The sequence below is a fragment of the Prinia subflava genome, chromosome 3 (genome assembly GCF_021018805.1).
Source record: "Prinia subflava isolate CZ2003 ecotype Zambia chromosome 3, Cam_Psub_1.2, whole genome shotgun sequence".
NCBI classification, from domain to species: Eukaryota; Metazoa; Chordata; class Aves; order Passeriformes; family Cisticolidae; genus Prinia; species Prinia subflava.
In genome coordinates this window covers 3,055,087-3,082,261 of record NC_086249.1, presented here as the reverse complement: position 1 = coordinate 3,082,261, position 27,175 = coordinate 3,055,087, and the positions used below count along the sequence as shown (strand labels likewise).

The window sequence follows — 27,175 nt, the reverse complement described above, 5'->3', positions numbered from 1 at the left end:
GACAATTTTTGGGTAAAGATGAGATTGTGTAAATGTTTCGGGGGGGGAAAAAAAAGAGGTATGGCTCATTTAAAATAGCAGGTCTTCCTTAATGCAAGTAGTGGTGATGAATTAATGAGTTAAATGCTTAGTTTAGCTTAGCACAATAAAACCACTATGCCATTCATTTAATCTGTGAGAAGCCTCACTGTCTGCCAAGGTGAAAGATTCCTGCAGTGCTGTGATAACATTTTGAAGGCCCCAATTTTTAAAATGTAAATGGGCAAACGTGTTTGAGTGGTACAAAGTAAATCCCTTGTGTCAAAGCAGATTATCGCATCCGCATTTTCCCTACAGATAATCTGTTTCCCCCGCAGAAAGGCGCGGCCTGCTGTGAGGGATGGATGTGGATGCTCGCCCTGGCCTCGGGGCAGAGCCCCGCACTGGTGGTGACTCGCAGGGTGCAGTGCAGACACGGGCCAGGGCAGTGTGACATGTCACACCATGCAGGAATGCACCCACCGGAGCTGCAGGATGCAGTGCAGACACAGGACAGGCAGTGTGACATGTCACACCATGCAGGAATGCACCCACCGGAGCTGCAGGATGCAGTGCAGACACAGCCAGGCAGTGTGACATGTCACACCATGCAGGAATGCACCCACCGGAGCTGCAGGATGCAGTGCAGACACGGGCCAGGGCAGTGTGACATGTCACACCATGCAGGAATGCACCCACCGGAGCTGCAGGATGCAATGCAGACACAGCCAGGCAGTGTGACATGTCACACCATGCAGGAATGCACCCACCAGAGCAGTGGGATTTGGGCAGGTGGGACATCCCTGTGCACATTCTCCACCTGAGCGAAGGCTGGGAGAGCGGCTGCACCATGGGCTGGGTACCCTGGAGCAGCGCTGCTGGGGAGGGCAGTTTGGTCCTTGTCTCTGGAGAGCTCCTGAGGGATGCAAATGCACCTGAGCCCTCCCCACCTCCGCTGAAATGCTGCTCCCTGGCCTGAGGTGGAATGCCAGGGAATCCCAAATCCCACTGGCTACACTGAAAGGGACCACTCTAAAATCCTTCCTGTTTTCGAGGAGGTTATTTCCTGAGGGGCCATAAGTTTTAATGTTTTAAAGCCGCATTTACTTTTTGCTATTGGTTTAGGGTGCCTCTGTTACATTTGTGTGACTGACAGGAAGGTGTCATGCTGAAAACTCATTTACTGTAAAGATCTGAGCTCCTCTTTATTACAGGCAAATTTAATTTTAAAAGTGCTGAGATGGTGTTACAAAGTAACTTGTTCTACAGTGGCAAATTTCTATTGTGCAGTAACTGTCTATTTTTTTCTGGTATTCAAAACCTGAAACAGGTGACATGAATAAAAGGAAAGGATGTGAGATGCAATGAAGAAGAAAATTCAATGCTTGGTAGAGGCTGACCTTCTGTGAGCTTAATAACCTTCCACAAATCTCTTTAATCCCAACAAAAAAGAAACAACTCCTCAAAAAAATCCCTTGAAAATTAAAAAAGTTTGTAATTTAGATTTAAAACATGCTTGGTTTAGGTTGAGCACATAATTTGGCTTGTCATGTGCTAATGAGTTTTTTCCATAAATAAGTCTTACAAAATTAGAGACAATAGGGGAAGAGATGAAAAGCTGAAAGAATCTAGACTCAGGCTATTACCTGAGCTGAAGTGATTTGGATGTGAGAAAGCAGCATCATGCACATCTGCCCTCATATAACTGCTGATGTCTGCTCTTGGAGACTGGATAGACTACTGGCATGGCTCACTGAAATCCTTTTTTTTTTGGCCTCTTATCATCACTTTTACAGTGCCCAAATCAGACTGAATCTCATATCACCTGACACTTAACAGCAGAGGGAACTAACTGTCTGGTTTTTGATTAGATTAAAAGTATTCAATGACTAACATCAGGAGATTCTGCAATGAGATCAGGTTTTGATTTTGAAAGTAATCTATTTTAGTTCTACATTCAGTCAAACTAAATGTCACCTTTATTTTCCTAAAGCCACACTGGGCAAAAATGGGAGACTTAAAGGGCATCACTATCTTTGAAAGAGGCAGGTGCTCCAGAACTCTTTTGGAGGATGTTACAAACCACTTGCTTGAAACGAGAGCAGCAGCAGTTTTTCATGTCTGACAATCAGCTGGATTTCGATTCTCAGTGCCCCAGAATGAAATGCGGCCGTTTATTTATGATGGCTCAGTGATACTGCTGACCTGGTTTTTTGTTCCCCAAACACCATTATCTAGGCAGACTCAGCACAAACAATGCTGCTACCTTTTTTAGTGCTGTCTAAATAGTGTAATTAAGAGGCACAGGAGTTATTTTGGACAGAGGTGTGCTCCACAGGCAGCGCCCTGCCAACAGCAGAGGAACAGCCGCCCCTGGCACGGCACCAGTCCCCAGGGCTCGACAGACGTGGCTTGGGTTTGTAGCAGAAATGTCTCAAAACATGGGTTCCATCACTTCCTGAGGTGACTTCAGGCACAGCACAAATGGTCCTTTTCCAGCTTAACATTCAACAACAATTGTTCCTTACTTTTTTTGAGCATTAACTCCTGCCAGCTTGCTCCACTTGCAACTCAAGATCGACTTCCTCATAGTATCTGAGAAGCTGGGCAATGGAGTCTGAATGGGTAGAAATATGCCCAAGGATTTATCCAAAAGGGAATACAGCCCACATTGACCACACCTGGAGCACTCTCACACTGTCATTATCTGCAGCTCCACAAAAAAAAAAGCCCACACTTCTGTATGCTGTTGTTCTGAAGAGTGAGAAGTTGGTTGTGTAAATATGAGTTTACTCGCTCAACTCTTTTTTTTTTTTCCCTTTAAATTAATTAGTAAATCATGGATCATTCTGAACCCTTGCTAAAATTATGACGCATATTTAATATTTATCTATGCTTGCTCTTCAGGAAAATAATTATCCTCAGGGAATCCTAATCAAAATCTGTCAGTAAGTAGTACCAAAGTGAGATTCTAGCATTCTTTGGAGTGTCTGTGCTGTGGGGCCACTGTTTTCATGGATCTTGTTCAGCTACTATTCATAGCATTGCTTGTAATATGAAGACCATTTTCCATGATAGTTGTTTTGCCTGCTGTAGTGTTAATACAGGCTACATATAGGTGACCCAAAATTTGCTGTAGGCTTTTAATTTCTGATTTCTTTTAATCTTGCAAGTCTAGGCCATGCCCTCAACACTATTTAAGGAAGAAAACATGCAGTGCTGCTTGTCCTTGTTACCCAGCCTTGTGAGAATGGCAAGTAAGATGATACACATCTGTGTAGTTCTGGGTGCTGAAGCAAGAGCCATGAATTTCATTAAAGCTACACTCAACTGCACTGCTGCAGATGATTTTCTAGGACCTAATGGTTTTATACACCCCAGTCTGGACTAGGTGCAACCTCCTTATTTACTCCATTCTTGCCTTCCACTTCCTCCAATTATTTTCAAATGTCCACCAGTAGGAAAAACCATGGAGATACTAGAAAAATATTCCAGTCATCAAGAAATGGGTGACTGTTTTTAATTTGTGTCACTTTTATATTAGATTTGTGTCATGACTGACACTTTCAGAGATGTTTTGTAACTATGTCTTTTCTCTGAAAGGGAACTGAGTGAAAACCCACACAAATTCTGAGTCTTGATGGACACATAGTAAGTTTCTTACATATTTGGCCCACTACATCTGACTTATATGCTTTTTTGCTATAAAGCATCAGAAAAGCAGAACTGTTATGCTTCCAGTGTTCAGTTTCAGAGATGCCACTAACCTCTGTCATTACTGTGACCTAAGAAACATTTCACAAGTTTGATGTGCTCTGAGTGTGAACAACTTTGACTGCTGCTGTGATTCAGCCAGCCCAGCTGAAGTTTCCTTCACTGGATGTTGAACCACTTTAACCTTGATCTAGCCTCCTGTGATTTGAGATTTGGGCACCTCCAAACTCCAGGAACAAAAACGGGGCCAAGATCCAGCTACATGCAAACTTCCATCACTAGAGAGCAGGGGACAGGGTGCTGAGTGCACTATTTCCTTTCTGAATCTTTAATTTCTGCTGTACCCTCAGTTGTTTCTGGCAAGGTGAAAATGTCATACATGAAGCATTTACCTAAGATGGCTGTCCTGCAATCTCTCAACTGAGGCCTGACACAAAAATTTTAGAAAGATTCTGAAGTGCTGAGTTATACTCTGTTTGGTGCAGATTGGTTTACAACATCCTTTTTGGAAAAAGGAGAAATCTGCAGAGAACAAGTGTTTGGCCTTCTGCTCAGATGAAGGAGAAACAAGGCATGCTGGGGTAGGTAGCCTCAACTCCTTACTCGGGAGGAGGCTGGTTGTGGGATGTGGAATACAGATGAGTCTCTGATTTATGGGATAATATTCACACTGAAAAGAATATGTGGCAATAATCAGCTTTTCCATCAAGTGGAGCTGAGGCAGTGAGTTACTGTACATTGTGATTTATTGTGAATCTATTCCAAGGCAACAAGTATAATTCCTACTTAGTGTGGATGACAAGACAATAGAAGATTATACAAACCACAACACCAATAACAAAAAAAAGTAATGTTTTTCTTGCCTCGGCAGACTTGGAAAGTTCTGTGCTGCTGCCTTCTCAGACTTTCCTTTGGCGTCACTTTGGGGATAGAGATTAGGTGAGTTACTGGTCAAGGGTGGTTCAGAAAATTACTACTACCTGCTGGCCTGGATGGAGGTGGGGGGTTGTGTCCAGAGGTGTAAGCTGCTTTTTGCAAGGTCTACTTTGATTTCTAGGCTATGACTCATAATGAAAACTTTGTCAGAATTGGTACTGACATTCTGCTTGCTCCTGCAGGTAGGGTTTGCAGAAAGCAAGGAGGATAACAATAGATCAATTTAAAAACATACAGAGAACAGGAGATTGTCAATGATGATACATCAATTAAGGGGTTTAGAAGCCAGCAACCATGTGTCAAATACAGAGACTATTATTAAACTATAAAGACATTTCTCTTTCCAGTGAACCTGTCTAATCAATTCTAGCTCTAACTTTTCCTCTAAGCTTTAGGAAGGGAAGCTGAGCATGAGGAAAAGAAGTGATGTCCATTTAGATTATGCTATATCCTGTCTTGGAAGCAGAAAAAATCATTGTAATTCATAAATTCATCTCATGCTATATTCTACAATTCCTGTCAGCTCTCCCCACATTACCTAATGGTACAAGAAGAGGTATTTTACCTTCTCTGCTCTTGTTATACTCAAACCACCTCATCCAAAGAAACCCAAAGCAGTATACCACAGTTTCATGACTCCACGTTCACACATTTGAAAAGGAATTACAAAGTTATCCCAGACAGTTTTGCAACAGTAGCAAAGTGTGGGAGGAGGAGCACTGTTATTTTATTTTTTACCAAAAAAAGCATAAGCTTTGGAAAAAAACCAAAAAACTCTCTATAGTATCTGGGACTGGTTCTGTGCATGGGTAATTTATAACAATTCTATATTTGAAAAACTTCAAAAACCTGATCAGTTATGGTTGAGCCAAAGTCTTTATGTATTACCCAAAAAAAGAGTATTTCTTAGCAGATGGAGTATTCCTTGTTGTACTTTCACATCAGTGAAAACACATTTGTTCATAGTAAAATCCCACTACTATATTTCAGAATTCATTTGATTCAATTTTAATGGAAGATCATACTAAATCCAATTGAACTTTCAGCCTGCTTTCACACCTGTACTGACTGGAACATGCTCTGCAGAGCCACTGAACGTCCCCTGCTCAGCAGCAGCTGTAAGAACTGTCAGAAAACAAATCTGCTTCTGAGTGCCCTCGGTTCTCCCTGGGGACACAGGGATGGGCTAAGACCAAACGGGGCACACAGTAACAGCCAGCTTCAGAAGGATGGAGCAACATGGCCACTTCTTGACACCTTCCCATTTATTTTCTCAAGTGAGCCTCTGTGACAGGGTAGAAACTTAAAAGCAGGCAGACCTCACTGGAAAATGCTATTCTACGCCTGTGATGGCTAAAACCTGGACTGGCATGAGAGCTCCTTGAGTTTTCAGCAACAGAAGCTCTATTTTTACCAATTTTATTTCAGATATCTCAAAGTACAAGTGAACAAAACAATTAAGGCTCTCTCTTCTCCCTGAGATGGTTGAGTCCTATTCTGTATGTTATTCTATTTTTAAGGAAACCATCTAGCCAATTTCTAAATGTAGGCATTTTCTAGCACCAGCACAGCACACATCAAGTTCCACAATTAGGTACTATATTTAAATGCAAGAGTCAGCACAGACTTGGCTGTCATGAAACCTCCTTACTACTAAGATCTATAAAAATCTTAGAACCCCACCTCCAGGAGATGAGTCCCATTAAGCATTAGGAAAAGCCAATCAGAGGTACCAAGTTTCCTTTTGCTATCAAGTGAACCTACTGTAACACCTTTTCCCCACTCCAGAAAACTGGAATGCTGTAGAGGAAGGAAAACAGGTAAACATATCTGCTTATCATTGCTCTTTCTCCAGCTTAGTATAAAGTTTTCAAAAAATTCTTACTTTGATTTCTTCACATAGAGCCAGTAGACAACACCTGCAATCAGAGCAACCAGCAGAAGGCCGACCACAATCCCTACTATTAGCTTTGCCTGGTCATTAACCTTTTCACTATTGTCATCTGAAGCAAAGAAGAAAAGTTAATGAGATGACCTATGATAAAGTAACGCATTATAACATTTTTAAAGCATTTTCACCAGAAACAAAAAAAACCCCAAAAAGGTATTAGCAAGCAATAAAATAAAAAGGAAAGAAAAAAAAAGAAAAAAAAGAAAAAGAAGCATTGCTCTTTAAATGCATTTTTAAGTTACAAGAAAGTCACATCTTGGTCAATTACAGCACCAGCTATTTCAAATCAAGTCCAGTTTAAGGGACTTTCATAGACTTGTGCAGTGAATTAAAAAGGTCTTGAACTGAGACAATCAAAAGTAAGGGTTACAGAGAGAGGAAACCATACATACCACTTCTGTCCTCTGGCTCATCATATTCTGGAATATTTACTGAAATGAAAAATGTTAAAACACGTATTAGACTTGAAAATCATCTTTAATTACCTATTTACAGCAAAGACAGAAACTAGAACAGTGCCAAACAAGATATTTAATCCCATCTTTAAACAGAAGTTTTTCCTCAGTAATTATACTATATGCATTAGAAGAATCTTACTCTAAACCTGTAATACCCAAGTCAGAAATATTTGTGAGTATTTCTGTGCTACCTTTCCATAGCTTCTCACTACCTTTCATCATGAAATTTGATTAAAGCCCAGTGTAGCTGATTTCTGTTGTAGTACAAGTCATGCCAGTAATAATAAACTGGAATTTGGGGACTAAGAGATATTGTTAATTTTGTAATAAGTAAAGATCTCTGTCTTGCAAATGAAGTGTTTTCAGTATATTTTGCAGTATTTTGTACTATTATGTTGTAATATTATTTTGTAGTATTGTTTGCTTTTGTAAATAGAGGTAGCTAGTCAAGAAAGTCATGATGACTTAAGTGACTTATTGTAGAAAGCTATCAAGAAATTTTATGTACTACTGACCCTGAGTGGATTTACAAATGCTTGACTTAAGACAAAAAGGTTAAATATATTAGTATCAACATTACTATGCAGACCTACTCTTCATTTGAGTGTGAGGTATGGGTACTTTATGAGAAACTGTAACTTTAAGGAAATTATCTTTAGAGGACACTCACTAGCAGAGACGTTCATGGAGGTCACAGTCCTTTCTAGCTCATTTTCTGCAATGCAAGTTAAAGTTACATTTTCCTCAGGAGCAATTACAATTTTACTGGAAAATTTCCCATTAACATATTTTGTCTCCTCTGTCTGAAAAGGTGAAAAATGAAGATTAGTATCCTTTAAAAACACGAAGAACAATACATGCATCACCTGTATTACAGACTGAATATGTTCAGAGAGAAATAACTTTGAACTAATATTTCAGTTTTCTAAACAATAGCAAGAGAAATACTACATTGTTTTATTAAATGATAATGTGAATATTTGAAAGAAAAAGTTGACTAAAATATCCAGTTATAGAAAGTACAGAGTGTACTGTAAAACCAATGATAAAAAAGGTTTTTTCCTGAAAAAGTTAACCACAGTCTGTATTTGCTTTTAATTCAAGTATTTAAAACAAACTCCTAAGGTATGATTTTTTCCATCTTGCTGTTTTTCCTTTATGTCATTATAAGGAGAAGAATTGCTCCAAATTTTCCAGTTTCCAGTTTTCAAAGCTATTTCCACAGTAAACATTATTTTGCCAAGCTACATGTATCTCGTGGCACCTCTAGTATCTGTACTGTAATATTGATGTGTTGTTCCTTAAATTTGCTGTACATCAAACTTGGACTAATGCAACACCTAGAGAAAATTCTTTTCAATCATATATGTAGCTTCAAGACAATTCCTGTCCTATACCTACAAGTAAACGGTCAAATTTTGTGAGCTACACAATTTCTGTAGGCTTAAAGCAAAACCTAATGAAATGCAGAGGAATCTACAGGAGTGCTGTACATTGTACTTCCAGCCACTGTCTGTAGAGAGGTCTCATTCATTTTTCCTGCTAAGGCAAAATGTAGCAATGCTTTGCATGGGACTTGGTAAACCATATAAAAATACTTCAGTTTGCATATTTTCCAGGTATTTTTCTTGCTAAATATGAGTTCTTCTTATTTATCCCTCAGGATGAAGGCATAATCATTCTGTTTCCAGGGAGAAACAAGAGGTATAGCCATAAAAAAACCAACTATAAATATTAGGATAAAAGCTGCAAAGCTCATGAGGAACTATACTGAATGGAACTTCTGATTCACACATGGCAAATTTCATTAAATTTCACTCAGTTAATGCCTACATCAAGTACCCATTTAATCTAAGTTCTACAATTCCATCATTATTTGCAAATTCTTTATGCAATGGCAAAATCAGCACATTACCCAGATAAAACTACCAATTTCCTTCATTTTAAAAATGTATATTTCATTTGTAACCTTTTCTTTTTCATTCAGCTTCAGCTTGTAGCCAGTGGATCTCCTTTTCCTTCACCTGTTCTATTCAAAAAGGCTTTATCATAAAAAAAATCATCCATGTAAATACCATGTAGCTACAGCTACCACTTAATCTTCTCTTAGATAAATGAAAAAGACTTTTCTTCAATCTCATTCTCTTAAAAATGTTCCTTAGCTTTAATTTGCATTTCCTATACACAAGCTTTTGGTGAATAAAGTAATAGGAAAGATACTTGCTTTATTTAGGATGCTTCCAGTGCCTGTAACTGTCCACTGCACTGCTGGTTTGGGGAAACCTTCCACATGGCAGATAATTGTTTTAGACATTTTATTTGTGTTGGTTTTCTTGGTCATTTTGATTTGAGGTTTTCCTACAAGAACAATATTACTGTTAACTTTTTTATTTTGAAAGAACAAGTAATAGTCGTAACTATCTTGCTTGCTTACCTTCCACAATAAGTTTGAGTGTCTGTCTTTTCCTCAGTCCTTCAACCTCCTGTAGAGTAGTTTCACACACATAGTTTCCAGCATCTTGATACTGCAGACTTGAAAATGATGGGCTTGTTTGCATTCTGGTATTGTCCTGATAAAGTTAAGAGTTAGGAATGACAGAGACAGACTCACGATACATTAACTCCCTAACGACAAACGTGACTGCTATCAACAGAAGTTTTCACATGCTTTGGAAAACTAGAGCCTCACTTTTTTAAGCTGTTTCCCCATTAATAAGTACATTTGAATATACAGCATGAAAAGTGGGAACTGCTGGAGATTTATAGAAGCCATCTCTTTTCTTCTTGGACAATTTAGCTTTTAAATTAAGAGCATAGATGGGATCAGTTATTGGCTCTAGGTTTTTCTAGTAGGTTGACCAAGATCATGAGTGATAAAACACGTTTGAGACACAAGCAAATCTCCTCTAGGCAAGGCTTACAAGATCAACACATGCTCATAAACAACCATTAGGTATTATTACTGTAAGTTTCCAGCACTACAGGTTTCATATAAAGACACCCTCCTCAATAGCTGCATTTTTCATCATCTGACCTCTCAAGCCTTGCCCTTTTGTTATGTTTATCAGAACCAAGACCAAGCACACCTCTGACAAAATGCACCAAAATGCCTCCAAATGGGCTTTTTTTTCTTAGAAGAACCTTATTCTCTTGTACAGACCATTCCAAAAAAGTAGTATTTGTGTTACAATATGCCTTAATTCTCTACATTTGAAAGCTGAGCTGATAATTACAGTAACTGATTTTCAGTCATCAATGTGAGCAGATGTCACTTGAACCACATGCCTAAGACCCATTTTAACAATATTCTTTAAAAAGCCCAATGAACAACTTCCTTCCTTCCTTCCTTTCAAAACACTGAAGCAGCAGCAGCAGTAACACGAAGAGGTGAACACTCAGATGGAGTGTGAAATAGATGAATTACTGACCTTTATCCAAAAAACAGTTGCATTTCTACTAGAAGAAATTGTGCATGACACAGGCAGGGCCTCTCCAATCTGTTTTGTGACTTCTCCACTAGGAGTAAGCTGCAAATCCAAATCTGGGATAGAAAGAACATTTGTAAAAAGTTAATCTCGGAAAGCCTGGCCCATTTCAGAGGCTTACCAAGAAAAGAAAATGTGACTAATTGCACTCATTAAATTCAAGATTTCATTTCTTCAATAAAATCTAAGTCAATTTTACAAGGAAGGGAGATGAGAGAATTATTCTAAAAGAGGCATTGCAGAACATTCATATTTTTTACTGTAATTATAGGCTTAAAGGAAAAGCAAAAGCTCACTAATCGCTAGACAAATGGATATATTTTTTTTCACCTTGTTCAGCTGAAAGGATGACAGAGTAGGCACAAGAAGCTGAAGAAGTACTTCACATAACAGTGTGTGAAAGGGAATGCTGTGAGGGTACCTTACTATGGGCCAGGTAAAAAAGCATCTTCAGGGGAGGACTAGTGCGGGTGGGGACAGGTTATCCTAGACAGTAATTGTGGAGAGAAAGGGAGGTCGAGGGGTAGCTTTCTTTTGTGTGATAAAATTAGAGGATTTTTATCCTCAGAATCTGAAGGGGAAGAAAAGGGTCAAAGAAGGTGTATGAGACATGATACTGACTGAAGGGGTGAGAAGTCCAAATTACAGGGGAAGTGCACAGGAAGCCCTTTATTTGTTCTCATTTATAACTTAAAATGTCACTTTTGTGTACCTCAAAAGAGAGTCCAAGCTCTGCCTGACATATTTAAGGTCCAGGGAAATTGCAGTCAGTGACAGCTGTGTTTGACACAAGGCAGGGTGAGAGCCACTAACAGAAACATCAGGAAACATTGCTCTGGATTTTTTTTTTTTAGTATAAGGATTTGGTGGGCTGGTCACTTTTTAAAATTGTAATCCTACAGTGAAAGAAAAGCAGAGTTTGCCAATCCCTATTTTGCTTCCCCTCTGACAGTGCCTTGCCTGTAAGCCAAGTTGCCTGGTTGAATCACTATCCCAGATGTGTGCACACACAGAGAAACACATGCAGTCAAAAGCACACAACTTCATCTCAAATGTGGTACTTGCTGGAAAAGGACTGCAAAGCCTCCTTTTGGCTTTTAAGCCAAGCTCAAAAAAATCATGAGACAAAAATCACAGTAGAGGAAAGTGAGTTTTCATTAACAAAACAGTGAACTTCACAACTGGCTTCATTCAGTGGTTGCCCTGGGAACTCTATTGTAATTACATGTAGAAGTTCAGGGAACAACAAGGGTTCAGCCTGTACTACTGGTCTGCAGCATTATTATCTGTGTTACAAGCCCAGTGTCTTGTCCAAGAGGTCACAAGGACTGTACTTTCATCTGTGAAGGAGTCAAAAATCTTGATGAGATGAAATGGCATCTTGTTTCTGTATTCCTGTGGGGATTTCCTATCCTCTCTCCTGAAACCAGCAAATGGAACCCAGCTATTCTCCTGTGGCTTCCAGAAGAAAAAAAAAATAAAGAAATAAAATAACAAGACTCCTCCAGTGAGCAGTATATAGGCTTGGATAGTGTATGGGGTGTGTTTCTTCTTCCTTTGTGTTACCCTTAAGCACATTCTACCAGGGCAGAGGGGTAGTTGAAGAAAAAGCTAGGATTTTTTTTTCCCCTCAAGAATTTCCTTCTACATGTCCTTAAACCTTTTGTTCTTTGAAGCCAGATAGCACCTCAAACCCGAGAGATCACCAAAGACCATTCAGAAGGCATTACTCTCACATTTGCCACAGGAAGCAAAATTTCATGCAAGTTTTTGCTTTCATCTCAGGCAACACTGACACTGAGCCCAGAGCAATTCTTCAGCCCGCTCTTTGTGCGGTGTAGACCACAGTCCCTCCCACACCGTGGTCTTGGTTGCTATAGCAGCTCTGAAAAAGGTAGTGTATGAGATGAGCTACATAACTCAGAGCAGGATTTGTATGACTTATGAGGCAAGACAGAATTAAGCTACTGTTTAACACGGGATCCCCTCTAGGAGCTCTACATGAGTCATTTCAGTTAGATTAATTTTCTGCCATTTTATCTGTAGGGTCCACAAAGAAATGTGATGGAGTTACCTCTACTTCTCTACTTAGTAAAAATCTCTCTTTGGTACAGAAGTATGAGGAGAAAACATTTCATGCATATAGAAGACTGTCAAATTTTTGTCTCCACTGAAGGAAAAACTTTTCTGTGACAATTTTCTGTACACTTCATGTTTGGCTTTGAAATGTTCTTCAGAAACAAGCTCCTCATCAGGCACCATTTTCAATATATGCTAGCTCTTAATGTGGTCTCATTTGAAGTCTTGCATTGATTTCAGTGCTGGCTGTGCATACCAAGTAGGGCAGGGAAGAGACAAACAGAGCATTCTGCACGTACCACCACATCATCTGAGGGAGGTATGGAATTAATGTGGGCAAGACTGGAGCACACACTTCAGTTTGGAAGCTGTGGCACATCTAGGACAGACTCCCAGCATTTAAAGGAGACCGCTGATGGAATATTGGGAAAACTATGCAGGCACTTGTTTGTTTTCTGAACTCCATAAATAAACTAGCAGACAACTGGAAACTTCTCCTAGTATCTTGAGAGTAGATTTTGCCATGCATCATTCAAAAGTTGATTTCCCCTGTATTTCTAATGACTTCACTGAAAGACAAGTGAAGACAAGACAAATATCTACAGAGAACTACAAATTCTGTACTCCTCAGACCTTTAATTTACTGGAAGCTTTGTAGAACACATTTTAGCAGAAAGGAAAGCACCACGAAGAGGAAGTTCCACAGACCTACTTACTCCACACTAGGTTTTATGTGCAGAAACAGTTACAGAATCATAGAATGGGCTGGAAGAGACCTAAAAGATCATCTACTTCCAACTCCCCTGCCATGGGCAGGAACACCAGCACTAGACCAAGCTGCTCAAATCCCTACAGCAACAGAAAACGAAAGGGCACTGTGGGTTAAAAGAGTTGCTTCGTTATAGCTGAGGGAAGATAAACCTGTCCTCAGCTGCTGGGTGCTTTCCTTGCCTCAGTTAGGGTGTGCTTTTACATCTCTGTGAGTGGCTGTAAACAGCTTTTGCCCTGGTCCCCTCCCTGCCAGTTTTGCTCATCTGACCATGGGCAAGCTCACTGAAGGAACAGAGCCGGCAGAGAATTTACAGCCTAGAGTAAAAAACCCCAAACCCACAACATCCATCCTGCTCTGCTTCTCCCTCTGTAGAGGGACAAATCATGCCAACCAGAGTTCTGCTGGATTTAAACTGGGACCTGGCTGCACAGATCCTGCTCTGAAGGGCAGGAGCTCAGGTTGTACAGTTTGTCCTTTATCTTTCATCCCCCCTCAATTTCCTTCATAAATAATTTTTCTAAGCATTATGGGTAATTCAGGCGCTTTAATGTGAACTTTCAGCTTTTTGTAAGTCTCATAATTTACAATCAACTTTGAAAAAAGGTGCTTGGTATTCTGTACAAAAAATATTTGAGGATTATGGCATAATAATGTTTCTTTTCTTACCAGTAAGAAGCTTTCCCTACCTAGACACCAAAAGAAATCAGTGCCATTATAATGCTCAATGAAATTGGTTTGGGAAAAAGCACTACAGGTGAAATTTAACGTATTATGATAAATAGCTTCTCAAATTTAAAATAGTATTATTGTAGTGCCTATTTTTTGTTGTGTTTGTGGCTGGGTCTTTTAGAAAGAAAATAAAAAAATCCAAAATGCTGAGATTGGATGTGAAGAAATTAAAAGCCCTGACCCCTAATCAAGAATTTTTTAGTGTAAGAGCATAGAGAGGAATATTCATCTATATAAAAGGTGGACAATAAAGCAAAAGAGGGAGAAAAAGTAGGATTTGATAGGCATTAGTAAGTATTATCTGGAGGACAAATTACATGCTGCAGAAATGCTTTAGACCAGCATCAGACAAGACACTGAAGTACCTTAAAGACAGGGCATTGTCTGGACATTCAGCAATTACAGAACTATTCCAGGCCACTGCACCTCATTTTAAAAAAAGGCTTTATTGCAGAGAGTGGTGTTTTGGGAAAACAAAACAAAAGAAAATGAAGCCTAAGTAAAGTGAAGCAGTAGGGTACTGGAGTGCAGCTCTGAGTTCTGAGTAGCTGCATTAGCTGCCAGCACTGGGAAGACTCATGTCTGGAAATTACATGTTTCTCTGGCATAGTAAAGCTCTTCAAATGTGCAGACAAAATAGAAGAGGTAGGAAAACTCGCTTGTTAAAAATAACTTGGAACTGAGGAAGCCATTTTTTAGAGTAATTATTTATGAAAATACAAGTAGACATGCAATCCACTTGGAGAAAAAATTAAAGGGTCAGTTATACCAGAGCAAAGCTACCTTTGCTATCCAGCAGTTAAGAGGCAGTAGCACAGGGCCCTTTTCACGTTTTACATGCCCAGCTCTTGGCAAACAGAACAAGTGGGCAGAGTAACAACGGATGATCTTATGAAAGACAAAACATTCATTACATAGAATAGTGTAATTAATCATCTACTGATATATTAGGTGTATATTGTTACTGTTCCAAGAAAAAGAATTTCAAAACCAAGTATAGAAACATGAAGTTTGTTTTCATGCAAAGTGTAACTACAGCAGAAGCCTTTAAATTTCATTACCCTTCAGATAGATCCCTCTGAACCTGTCAGCTATTGATGCAACTGTGAAGACTAAAGACCATCAATGTTTTTAGGGGAAAACTACTGCTTGAGTTTTATTTCACAGCCTGTGATAGTATAGCACAGCTTGAAAGAGTTCCTGCTCTTATCTTCTGCATGAAGAGATTAAAAGCAACTATTGCTTCAATGGTTCAACTAGTTCAATGGCTGCTTTTGAAGTGTTGCTGATAATTACTAAATAGTACCCAGCTGAAGAAAATTTACTGAGCTCTGTAGCTCTCACTAATCTGGGAAAAATAAAAAAAAAAAACAACTTTTCCTATGTGAACACAATGACTTTCTAAATTTCTTTTCTAGACACCTTACATATTAACCTCATTGAGGGAATGGGAACTCAGTGACATCCATGCCTGTGTACATTCTAAGGCACAGCTGGAAGAGAGTAATTTGCCCTTTATACGTTCACATGAGTGAAAGATAAAATAACAAAATTCTCACTGTATGTGAGAGTGTAATAGAACCATGTACTATCCAAAGTTCCACGAAGTGAAACTATCTAGCCAGTGAATTGAGAAAGTCAAGACTTTTGAACAGAAATACATCAGAATAAAAAGAAATGACCGGACACTCCTTCAAACCAACTCTTCACCTGCAGGTAACTGCACCAAGCTGCCCACACAAAGCAGAGGAACCATCCCAGGAGGTCCAAGATCAGTTTGTGTTCCACCTAGGAGTGCAAAATGCAATGACTTACAGTGCACAGTGATGGTGGTCGAGTCCATCATGCTTTTGTCAGTCAGAGAGCACTTGTATTCTCCTGTTGCATTTCGTCTCACGTCTGTCATTACGTAAGTATCTGAGCTTCTTATACCTTCTGCTTCTCCCTGCAGGTGGAAAACAAGACATTTACTGTCCCTGGGCCTGCCTGCTAAACCCACTAACTTTTGTTGAGGATATTTTCATTATAAGGATGGTGAAATACCCCAAAATATGTATAGACATGGCATCATGGAAGTGTAATTACCTATCAGTTAAACTAATATTTACATCCTGCATTATAACATAATTTAAAAAAAACCCTACAATCAAGAGCTTACTCTTTTAGTTGCCCAACTAACTCATTTTAAGAGGACATTAAAATGCAAAATTTGAAAGTTTAGCAGAAAAAAAATGCCTACTAATAACTATTGCGGAAATCAAAACAACAAAACAAATTGTGTTTCTAAATCTGATTCTCATATACTCAGTTCAGGACAAATCATGAACTGAATTATACTGCACTGCACATTTTTGAACAGCACAAGCACGCTGCTGTTTTGAATTAGGCAGCAAATGTTCCTTTATGGCTATCCATTTCCCCCTGATTACTGACTCAGATCAGCTTTGAAACAAGCATAGAGTGATACCCTACTCCTATCTCTGAATGCAGAAAGGGATTTATAATACCTGTGAGCCTTTCAAAGAGATCACCCCCTGCAGCTCTCCTTGAGAGAAAGGACCAGTATCAGGTAGCAGGGAGCCAGGGAGGCCAAAGATAAGACAAACTGGGGTGTTTAGCTCTCTCACTGTGATAGTGGAGCAAGGAGAGATACCAGACACTTTTTCACTGGCATTTAGTGAGTTTCTAGGATGACTCACTGAACCTAAATGGCTGTTCTGAGATAAGGACTTCAGCTCCTAGCTCCCCTTGCTCTCTCCAGCAACTCAAACATGCCAGGAGCCCAGAGTAGATGACGATTGTGTTCAGAGGGTGACATGCTGGGTTTGACACATCTGAAAGGACACCACTTCGAGCAGCTCTGCTCAGGGCTGCAGCAGGAACAAATAAGGCACAGAAAATAGGAGTGGGAAGCAGGACATGGGAACAAGGACCAGGAGCCTGAGAATATAAAGCCACATCTGTCTGTGGATTTCACCAGTACTAAGAAGATTAATGGTAACAAAGCCTTTATTTTTGTCAGTCTCTGTCTTACGCATTTTAAAGATTTGTTCTCCTGTGCTGCCACACACATTATTTTTTGTGTTGTCATGCCACCAAACAATTAATTAATTGAAGAAAAGAAATTGCACAAACATTAATCTGTCAAAGTCCAAAAAATAGCTGAATTAATTTGCTGTACTTTCAGTGCTGGATCTGTGTTATGACAGCAGAGGAGATGGTTTTCTTAAAGATGCTAAACTGCTGTAATCAAAACTGTTTACTAAAATACCTGATGATGGGAAATGAAGCCTTATAAATTTTAGTAGATCTGAACGCCTGAAAAATTTGGGTGGGCTGGGGGGTAGGAGAGGTTTTTTCAAAAATATTTTGCCAACTGAGGTGAGGTATTCTCAGAGCATGATATAATGGTCACTGTCTATCTTCAGTGTTTGTCTTGTAGAATTCCTTTCTTCATTTGTTCCAAAACCACGTAGACACTGACATGTAGCAATGTCTGCAGGAAGGAATGATACAGAATATTTCACCAGGCAGGGACAGCAAGGCAGGACTTACTGGAATGTAAAACAGGAACTCCTGTGGAGGAGGGTTGCCATTTCCTGAGCACTTCAGAGTGATGTTATCGCCCTCTTTAATGGTACTACTTTGTGGCAGCACTTGAATAGTCACCTTCTCTGTTGGGTCTGTGAAAATAATGTGCATATTTAATAGCTCTAATAGCTCCATCGTAATCCACACAGCAACACTATGCATACAATATTCATAGCCCAAGAAAATTCATTTTATCATCCTGCAGCTGAAAACACTTGCGTGTGTAGATGTTTTTATAAAAGAACTTGAAATTAAACACACTTTCTATATTTTTGCCAATTGAGTGCAAAGAAGTTATATGACATAAAATTCATTTTTCTTTTCCAAAATACCTGTAACTGAAACAGCAATGATTACAACCATGTCATGTGCTTTAAAGCAAAAGAAATCCTGATTAGTGTGAACCATTTCATGGTGTGATTTCATTATGAGGGATTAACTTGTCCTCTGTGAAATTCTCTGTTTGGAGGACTGCAGCAATCAGAAAAACAACTGAAGCTCTCAACGCCATGTATTAGTATTAGATAAGAGCCTTCTGGCATTAAAAAGAAATAAATATGAACTAAGCAACAATGTTCAGCCTTTTCTATATGCTGATCACAACAGGCTTTCAGAAAGATAAATCTGGTGAACATAATAGGACCCTTAACATAGTCAACAGAACAGTAAATGCAACATACTTCTGTCATGTTCACTGAAGTTGAACTATAACTTACATTTTCCTTTCATATTTTTTTTAAAGCAGAGTATTTAGCAGATCCTATTCCTTCTAAGTAGAGGCCTAAATATAATTTTTAAAAAACAAAGTAAAATGGACAAAATTAACATAACACAGGCAGATAACTCTCACTATTTTAATTTCAACGGATAAATAAAATTCCATCAAAGATGCCAGACTTGCATTAAGATACAGCACAGCACACCTTATTAGCCACTAAAAAATCTCCTCAGCAGAGAAGGCTGTGGCTGACAGGTGATTCTGTGTGCTTAGTGAAGCGTGTGCTGTACAGCCCCCCGACCCTTCAGGCATTCATCACCTCTGCCTGCCCCGGTGGGATTTCCCAGTGCCAGGAGCTGCATTTCCCTGTGGCCCCTCAGGCACTGAGAGCCCTAACACAGCCCAGCAGCTCAGCCCTCCAACCTGCTTCAGAGCCTCCTTCCACAGCCAAACCAGCTCTACCTCAGGACCTCCAGAGCTGAAGCACAACTCTGCCTGGTGCCTGCACCACTGCTGGATGGAATAAGACAGATGCAATGAGATAGCTGGTCAGGAATGGCATGCATACCCCTCTCTTGGTAGCTGCTGGGCCAAAAAACTCAGTTTCAGGGGCTGCTGCAAAATGTCTTTCCTTCTGTCAAGTTTATGTTAAGGTAAAGTTATCGTAAAGAATGTCTAGATATATCCTGGAATTGCTTAGGCTTTGTCTCTAGGCTGAAATGGGAGGAATTAATAAAGAGTAAGACTTTAGGACTTTAATTCAGAACAGGTTTTCCCCCACAGAGATCAACAGAACTGGATTAAAAATGGACACAGTTAAACAAAAGTTACGTTCTTGCAAACCACCAGTCTCTTCTGTAGAAATATCCTACCCTTCTGTCTACTGTAATCAACCAGGAGCAAATTTTAATTTAATTTGCTAAACTAGAAAAACAACCCAAACACAACAGAAGCAAGCAGCAAAAGACTGCTTTAACTGTTGTCTAAGATGAAGAGGTCATTCTTCTGAGAAGATGCAGCCTGAGAACAGGAGGATGGTGTCCAGTGCCATGCAGAGTGGTGCTTGCTATGAATAATGTACTCCCCTGCTTCCACAAAGAAACAGGAGCAGCCTGCTGAAGGCACACCCTGCCTCTCAGTGGCACACATGCCTGACTTGGCCCATCTTATTTGGTGCTTTAACAAATCTGAGATTCTGCTTTCTATAACAGCAGAGTTCCAGGAGCCAGCACCAAAAGGCAGCCATTCAGTAAAGAAATGCTGCTGTCCCAGAGCTGCCCCAGCCACTGTGCCATTTCAAGGAAAACACCAAGGCTGGAAGCAGCTTGAGTGTCAAGTGCCTTTGACTCTAATCTGTGATGGAAAGCAGTTGATCCATAACAAGACAGACACCTAACAACAGGGCAGGACTGGGAAGTCTGCCTGGCACACATTATCTTTGTACACTGATTAATGCTGAGCAGAACCCCACATAATTGGAGCCAAGATAATTAAATATCTGAGATACTATCTAAGTGTCCAGCTCCAAGACTTCTCTCCTAGTACTTGCTTTCAGTATGATCCTTGCTTGCAGCTGCAAAACCAAGCACGTATCTGCTGCTAGCTGAGCTAAATCACCCTAATCCTAGTAACATCCAGCACAGCAAGACCTAATTCACTCTTCTTCTCACACTAGGTTACAGTGGCTGGCTCCTTCCAGGAGGTGAACTAGCTATTAAACACTTGACTACTAAAGACTGCCCTAACTCAATGGAAAAGATAAAAAACCCCAAACAAACAAACAATAAAACATTTCTTAGATCCTGACTGAATAGATAGATCTCTTAAAAAAAGTCTTCTGAAGGCATAATTTTAATCATGGTCTCCCCGTTTCTCTAGGAGAAATGGGTAAATTGCAAGGAATGAACAGCAGGTCTTTACGATTTTGTTCTATTGCTTTAGAGATGGAAAATATCATCAAATATAGTCAATCTAAAATAAAAAAAGGTTGAAAGACTTCCATTTCTTTAGAGTCAGAGTGTGCTGTTTTTTAATCTTCATTATATTTGACTCATTAAAAAAAAATCACAATTATTGAGAAGCTAATTAGGAAGACTGAACTAAACTAAAAAAGCAAAACCAAATCAGACAGGTCATTATCATCAACTAACAGCAAGTTATGAAATGCATCTGTTGAAGCTTGGACATCTATTAACAAAGAATTTCACAAATTCATTTGGAGATGCATTTATGCATCTGAAGGAACTGAAGTTACAGCAGATGAAAATACTCATAAAGAAAATTGGGTAACTCCACACTCTAAAGCCAAAGTTCATACCTGAGTCCTCTTCAGTACTGAAGGGTGTGCCTGCCTCCCAGTATTTGCTAATTAGCAGCACACTGCTGGAATTAATTAAGTTGTGTGTTATTGGCCAGGACTAGAAGAGCTAGGTTGTCAAACATTAAATCTTTATACAGAGGGCACACTACACATGCCAGTGACCACCCCAGAGCCATGCAGCCTTCTTTTCCTTTCATACTGGGTAGTACTTGCAAGTGCATGTAGGACAGTCACCACAGAAATCTGGAACAGCCTCACCCTCAACAGGTGAAGTGGCCCTAATGCATGAAAGCAGAGGGGAAATGAGGACAGCACAGCATCTCCTGGCAAGTTACAGCAACAAATGCTTCTGGTCATTACATTTCCTTCCTGGGAACATCTGCCATGCACAGCAGGAGTTATTCATGGTCAGGGGGCTCCACAAATGACAGAAAAAACACAGTGAAATTTGGTACCCAGCTTTGTAAAGCAAAACACACAAACAAAAACAAAACAAAAACAAACAAACAACACCCCCCCCCCAAAAAAAAACCAAAACCAAACCAAAACAAAACAAAACAAAAAAAACCAAAAACAAAAACACCCCACCAAAAAACCAAACATACAAAAAGAAGAAATGCCTCTAGCTTTAAAGTGATGGGACAGGTGTCTGCAGGCTTGAAACACCCTATGGTATTCCCATGGGTAACAGCTGTCCCAGAGGTTTTCTTCTCTCCATTAGTTCTGCTGGTTGTCATTCTGGAGAAACAGCTGGTAAAAGACAGCCCTATCTTCAGATGAAACCAAAGACCAGGTGCTCCAAGGGTTGGGTTTATTTGATCAAAGTCAAAAGTGATCCCCTACCCTGCAGCTCAACCAACTTTACCTGTAGAGGAAAAGCTGTTATTGTCTAGATAGAACACACACGGCACTTCCAGGCTATGGCTTTTCTTTTCAAGGCTGTGGTGCACTCACACTACCTGGAGAAATCCAGTGCTTTATTTTCTATGTTTTCAGCTGGATTACACAGTTGTCATACAAAATACTCCTAAGACACAGATGCTGGACTGTGTACTTAGACCCTATCATTCCCAAAACAGGGAACATCTTTTTAAAGATGACTTTATTATTTGAAGTGTGCAGAGAGGTAACACTTGACTGGACATATTGTCTGTCTCCTGTTCCTCTACAGCCTGCTGTGACCTGCTGCCTTCTACAGTCCTTCAGAAGTGTCATTTTACAAGACTTTGAAATGTCTCTTCCCTTGGTTTCTAAGTGCTGCCACCTCCTCTGATCTTTCCTTGCCAACAGCCAGTTTTGTTTATTCAAAGGAACATTATGATTTCCACATCTGTCAGTAATAGAGTAAGGAAGCTGCTTTAGAATTCAGTCCAGTTAGACGCAATTATTTACACAAATTCTCTACTTAAAAGTCTACCAATACTCAAACTATACATTTTAAATGCAAAACACAGCATCTTACAGCTGTCTACAGCTTACAGTAGAAGCATTTTGTGCAAGGTAGACAGCCAGCATTAGCTGCTTGGTGCTGACTTTGAAAAGATGAAAAACATTTGAGTTTACTAAAAATTGTATTTTTAGTAAACTGCCTATTTCAGGGGGCACAGAGAGTCACTTTTATCAACCACTATAGCTTCTCTTAAAATTCTCAAAAGCCTATTTCACTGTAGCTTTTTATGGCTATCACTTTTCTCTTGTCAATGAAATCTGGATATGCAGTATATTCTATTGTTAGGAAAAATGAAATCTCAGGTAAATCTGAAGATAATAAAAAGTACCTTGGCAATTAACTCAGACCTTCTTGATGCAAATCAGTTTTGAAGAAGGCATTTCAATGGCCAAGCACCCTCTAATTTTGTAAACTGTTTCTGATTTTGCTTTCCCCCAGCCCTGGAGGTAGACTTTGTAGAGCAAAAGATGCTTTTTGATAACTTACAGTGAACATCGAAGACAACTGGTTCAGACTGCATTGTTTTCTGGCCAGATGGTCCATAGTAAGTCACAATGCAAGAGAACTTGGCATTTACATCTTCCTTTGTTGGCATGTACTGAAGAGACGATGTCATGGTGAAGAGTCCAGTAGTTCTGTCCACAATCTTTTGCAAATTTATGACCACAACTGAAAAGGAAATAATGTTTCAGTGTCAGACAGAATTTGATACCTTTTTGCTGTATGTTGTTGCCACTCCTGAATTTGAGATCAGGCTGCAAACACACAGGAAACATGACGTGTTACCAAGAGATTGTACAGTTTTCCTCTAGTACTGCCATTGAAGTATACCAGGAACATCTTACCAACAACACACTCCTAACCTACCAAATATTTCAAATCGAATCCAAACAAAAAACTAGTTGCAAACTGGAGGAGTTTTAATACAAATATCAGCCTAATCTGTAAGACAGAAAGAAAGCCTCAAAAATGATGGCAAAAAAATTTAGGATCAAATTTATTTTTTAAGCATTCTCTAATTTATGGAAGGAAACATACTGTAGCCTTATCGGTCTGTCAGAGTTGAAAAAGAAGGAAAAAAAGATAGTTGTTGTTACATATCCTAGAAAATAAATAGTTGTATAAGAAGATGTTCTGTGTGGTCCAAAACACAATATTGGACAGGTATGAAACTGAGACAGTTAATACCTTAAAAAAAATGGAAATTAGATACAGTTTTCTATTAGTTACATAGGTTCAAAAGTAATTGCTCTCTTTTTACTAGAAGTAGTAATTCTTACGTGGAACGACCTTGTATTGAAAATACTAGCAGGGGCTGTTACTGTAGGAATTGTCTGTGTACCTTGGCCTGATTAAGGAAGCATGTCTTGTTGTCTGAGATTTGCACAAATGTGCAGACCCTTAAGTAAACTGAACAGAAAATAAGATTTCTTATTTAAGAAAGAAAATAAGCTTTGTGATAGCTTTAATAAAGGCAATTCTCTTCCCCATGTATTTAAAACTAAACAAAACTAGTGGAACTAAAAGAGAATGATTATAAGGCGTAGCTTGGGTCCTCTGAAAGGCCTGAACATCTCCCTCCAGCTCCATCTTTCCATATAAGCACTTCTTCTCAAAGGAAGAACATATTAGAGCAAGGCAGAGTAATCCTTCGGAGCACAGTTCTTCATGCATACACCCACGTGTGGATCCAGGGACACTGGGACATCCCCCACGTGTGGATCTAGGGACACTGGGACATCCCCCCACGTGTGGATCCAGGGACACTGGGACATCCCCCCACGTGTGGATCCAGGGACACTGGGACATCCCCCCATGTGTGGATCCAGGGATATCCCCCACGCGTGGATCCAGGGACACTGGGACATCCCCCACGTGTGGATCCAGGGACACTGGGACATCCCCCCATGTGTGGATCCAAGGACACTGGCCATTTCCAACACGTACCATCGTCCAGGGGCTGCAGGACTCTCCCGTTTTTGTACCACGTGACGTTGCCCTCAGGATAGCTGTCTCTTGAAACGCACTCCCCGAGCTGCAGAGCAGACAGGAATCAGTCACTTGTTTTCCCTGCTAGGCTTTAACATAATTCTGGTTTTACTTACGCCGTTTTGGGTCAAAAGCTCTAGAAAGTTCAAATGCTTAACCTCAACCACTCTTCTTAAACAGGGCATACCAAATCAGTGAGGTACAATTTGGAAGAGGGTGGTGGGTCTAAGATCAGGGTGGCCCTTGTTTGCAGATCAGGCAGGAATAAATGGAGTAGTGGCAAGGCAACTGCTCTGTGCTCAGCCTGGCTACAGACTCACAGGCAGGTGTTCATTCACCCCTCCGAGCCATCACCTCTGTCTGGACTGTAAAGGGACTTCATCAGCTGTTGGGAACATAACTGTGAGGGAGAATGCTGCTCTTACCATTTGTAGCTTCTCTGTTTCTAAGAGTTTTGCTTGATGTAAGATTTCTGGTTGAGAGGGTTGTTCTAAAACATAAATAGGATAAAAGTACTGGTGAAGGGAGCACAAACAGCTGTTTGAAAAACAAAAGAATACTAAAAATATGTGGACTTTTAAAATGAAACAAAATAATCTAGCCTGATACAGTCTTACCTACATTTTCCCATTAAAAGAAGAAAAGGTGAGGTACTTCTAGTTCAATATTAGGAAAAGAACAAGAACAAAGTCTCACTTTAAATGTGCCACACCTTCCATGGTGCATTCCATGTATTCTGACAATACATCTTTTAGCCAGACAGACTAGTTCACCACCTAGGAGGAGAGAACCTGATCTGATCTATCGATTTATAGGATACACATGCTGGAGAAGGAGCCAGTAGTACAGAGAAACCGTAGCAACAAAAAAGCAGCTTTCCTGCAGATATTACTGTAGCTAAGCTGTCAGCATTATAAAGGAACAAATTGAACCTAATCATTCTTCCAATGTTTATTTTTCCTGAGATTATTACATTTCAGAAATTCAGATGATAGAGGAAAGTGCAATTATTTTAACCGATTCTGTGTTACTTATGACTCTCTTAAAAAAAAACCAACTTTTTCTTTGGCGCCAGTTAGTCTTCTTATTTACTTTTATTATGTTAGATGGACCTCTCAGCTTGCCAAAGTGGAGGCTCTCTCAGTGTTTCCATCATAAAAGACTTTCTAGGGACTATATAACTTGCCTGTTAAAACAGTTTGGCCTGAAGCCCGGAATGCAAATTTTTATCTCCAAAAGAGACAGTTTTGCCCACAATTTTAAAAGAAAAGGGGGAGAGTGGAGGGAAAAAAAAAAATCAATGTCTATACAGTCAAGGAAAGGCTCTACACTCTATCTGTACTGCTTAAACAAGCATACTTTCACAGAGTGACACATTCTTAACCATGTCAGCCTACAGAGCCGTTTCCCCAAATCAAGCTTCCTAAGAAATGTACGTCGGTAATGCCAGCCTCAAGTGGACTTCACCACAGTCTTGCCAAAGTCTCTACACACACTGATGGACTTATTGATGTGCAGATGCACTGCTCCTCTTGTCACAGAGGTAGCAAGCCTGTGTGTTTTCCCAATAATCCATTTTGTTTGTGTGTGTGTTTTCGTGCAAACGCACAAATACTCTTCACTTGGATGACTACCCCGGGATGGAACAAAATCAGGTCAAAAGGGAAATGAAAGTGAATAAAAGAAGCTGTTCATCTGACATTTTTTAAATAACTTTGCTTGTGGCAAAAAACAAAACCAAACAAAAGACACAGTCAAAGCTATACACTAAGACCGTCATATCTCTTCAAAGGACTAATAAGGATTTTTATTTTTAGGAGATACACGTATGTTTATTTCTCTTTTGTTAGCTTTAAAGGAAAAAGGTTGATCTTTTCCATATAAGAACCTGTCAAGAACAAAATATTTTCACATCACTTCAAGAAAACGTGGTTTTACAAGACCATTAACAGGCCTTCTGGGTCAGATCTTTGGGTCTCATAAAGAGGGACAGTTGCCTGCCTGCCCAGTCACCAGCTGATCAAGCCACGACACTTCCGCCACCTCAGCTTTGCTCCCTTTTGCCTCTCATCTCCGCCAGGACTGGTTAGAGAAGACCCCAGCCTTGGGGTGTTGAGGGGAAGGGAGGCCCCCTTGCCCTGTAGCTGCTGTGTGGGGCTCTCCCCTGAGCAGATGCTCCTGCTGAGAGGCTCTCCCTGCCCTGTGCCAGCTCCCAGCTCCCAGGGCTGCCGCACGTGCACCAAGGTGCCTCGCTGTAAAACACGCTTGGCACTCACCAGCTCAGCGGCTGAAGAGAGGAAAACATTTTAAACCTGGCAGCAAACCCCACTTTGGTGCGTTTGCCACTTCAGCACACTGCTTATCTCCCAGCTTAAGAGCTTGCCAGAGTACTTTGCAACTCTATATAGGCCTGATAATAGAGGGGAAAAGAATTCACTGCCTACAAAAGCCAAGCGCCGGTGCAGCAGGACAGCAGCTCCTGTCCTGGAGCTGGGCTGCTCTGCTTTGGAAACTGGCCATTTAATTCCACAAAAAAGTTGCTGACAGGATCCATCTGGAGAGCTGGTAGTGCTTGTCTGAGCAGTCGGTGAGAGGCTAGCAGGTGGTACCTGCAGAGTGAGCCATTTCAGCTCCTTAGCCCTGAGATAAGCAGGCAGCACAGCTGAGCATGGAACAAGCTCCAGCACAACCCAGAATCAGTCATGAAGTCTGGGATGCAGCTGAGTTTCAAGAGCATGAGATTCTGGTTTATGAGGGTCACACTGCAGCAGCCTAGCTCTGTACCTGTGGCTCAGTGAGTTAGAAACTCCCCTCATTAAATAAATGAAGCTTGCCAGCTACTCTTAATTCTTCTGCAATTAAAGCAACAAGTAACTAAAACAAGAACTTAAAAAACAGACTGAAGAAAATTAAATGCAAAGAAAATTTAAGAGAACCATAAATAAAGTGAATGCAAAGTGAAAAA

General features: G+C 40.1%; 1 protein-coding gene across 5 annotated transcripts in view; it reads right to left on the bottom strand.

Annotated features, from left to right (window-relative positions):
• The window catches only part of ALCAM (activated leukocyte cell adhesion molecule), a 117,566-nt gene that overhangs the window by 4,578 nt on the left and 85,813 nt on the right, over positions 1–27,175 (bottom strand). For all 5 annotated transcript variants that reach the window (XM_063393793.1, XM_063393794.1, XM_063393796.1 and 2 more), the window contains exons 4-14: positions 24,636–24,700; positions 24,169–24,256; positions 22,708–22,890; positions 17,698–17,825; positions 15,958–16,087; positions 10,506–10,618; positions 9,512–9,647; positions 9,298–9,435; positions 7,748–7,876; positions 7,012–7,050; positions 6,554–6,671 (exon numbers count right to left, since the gene is read on the bottom strand). In XM_063393793.1, the coding sequence (XP_063249863.1) occupies positions 6,554–6,671; positions 7,012–7,050; positions 7,748–7,876; positions 9,298–9,435; positions 9,512–9,647; positions 10,506–10,618; positions 15,958–16,087; positions 17,698–17,825; positions 22,708–22,890; positions 24,169–24,256; positions 24,636–24,700 (1,267 nt within the window). The remainder of the gene's footprint in view (positions 1–6,553; positions 6,672–7,011; positions 7,051–7,747; positions 7,877–9,297; positions 9,436–9,511; positions 9,648–10,505; positions 10,619–15,957; positions 16,088–17,697; positions 17,826–22,707; positions 22,891–24,168; positions 24,257–24,635; positions 24,701–27,175) is intronic.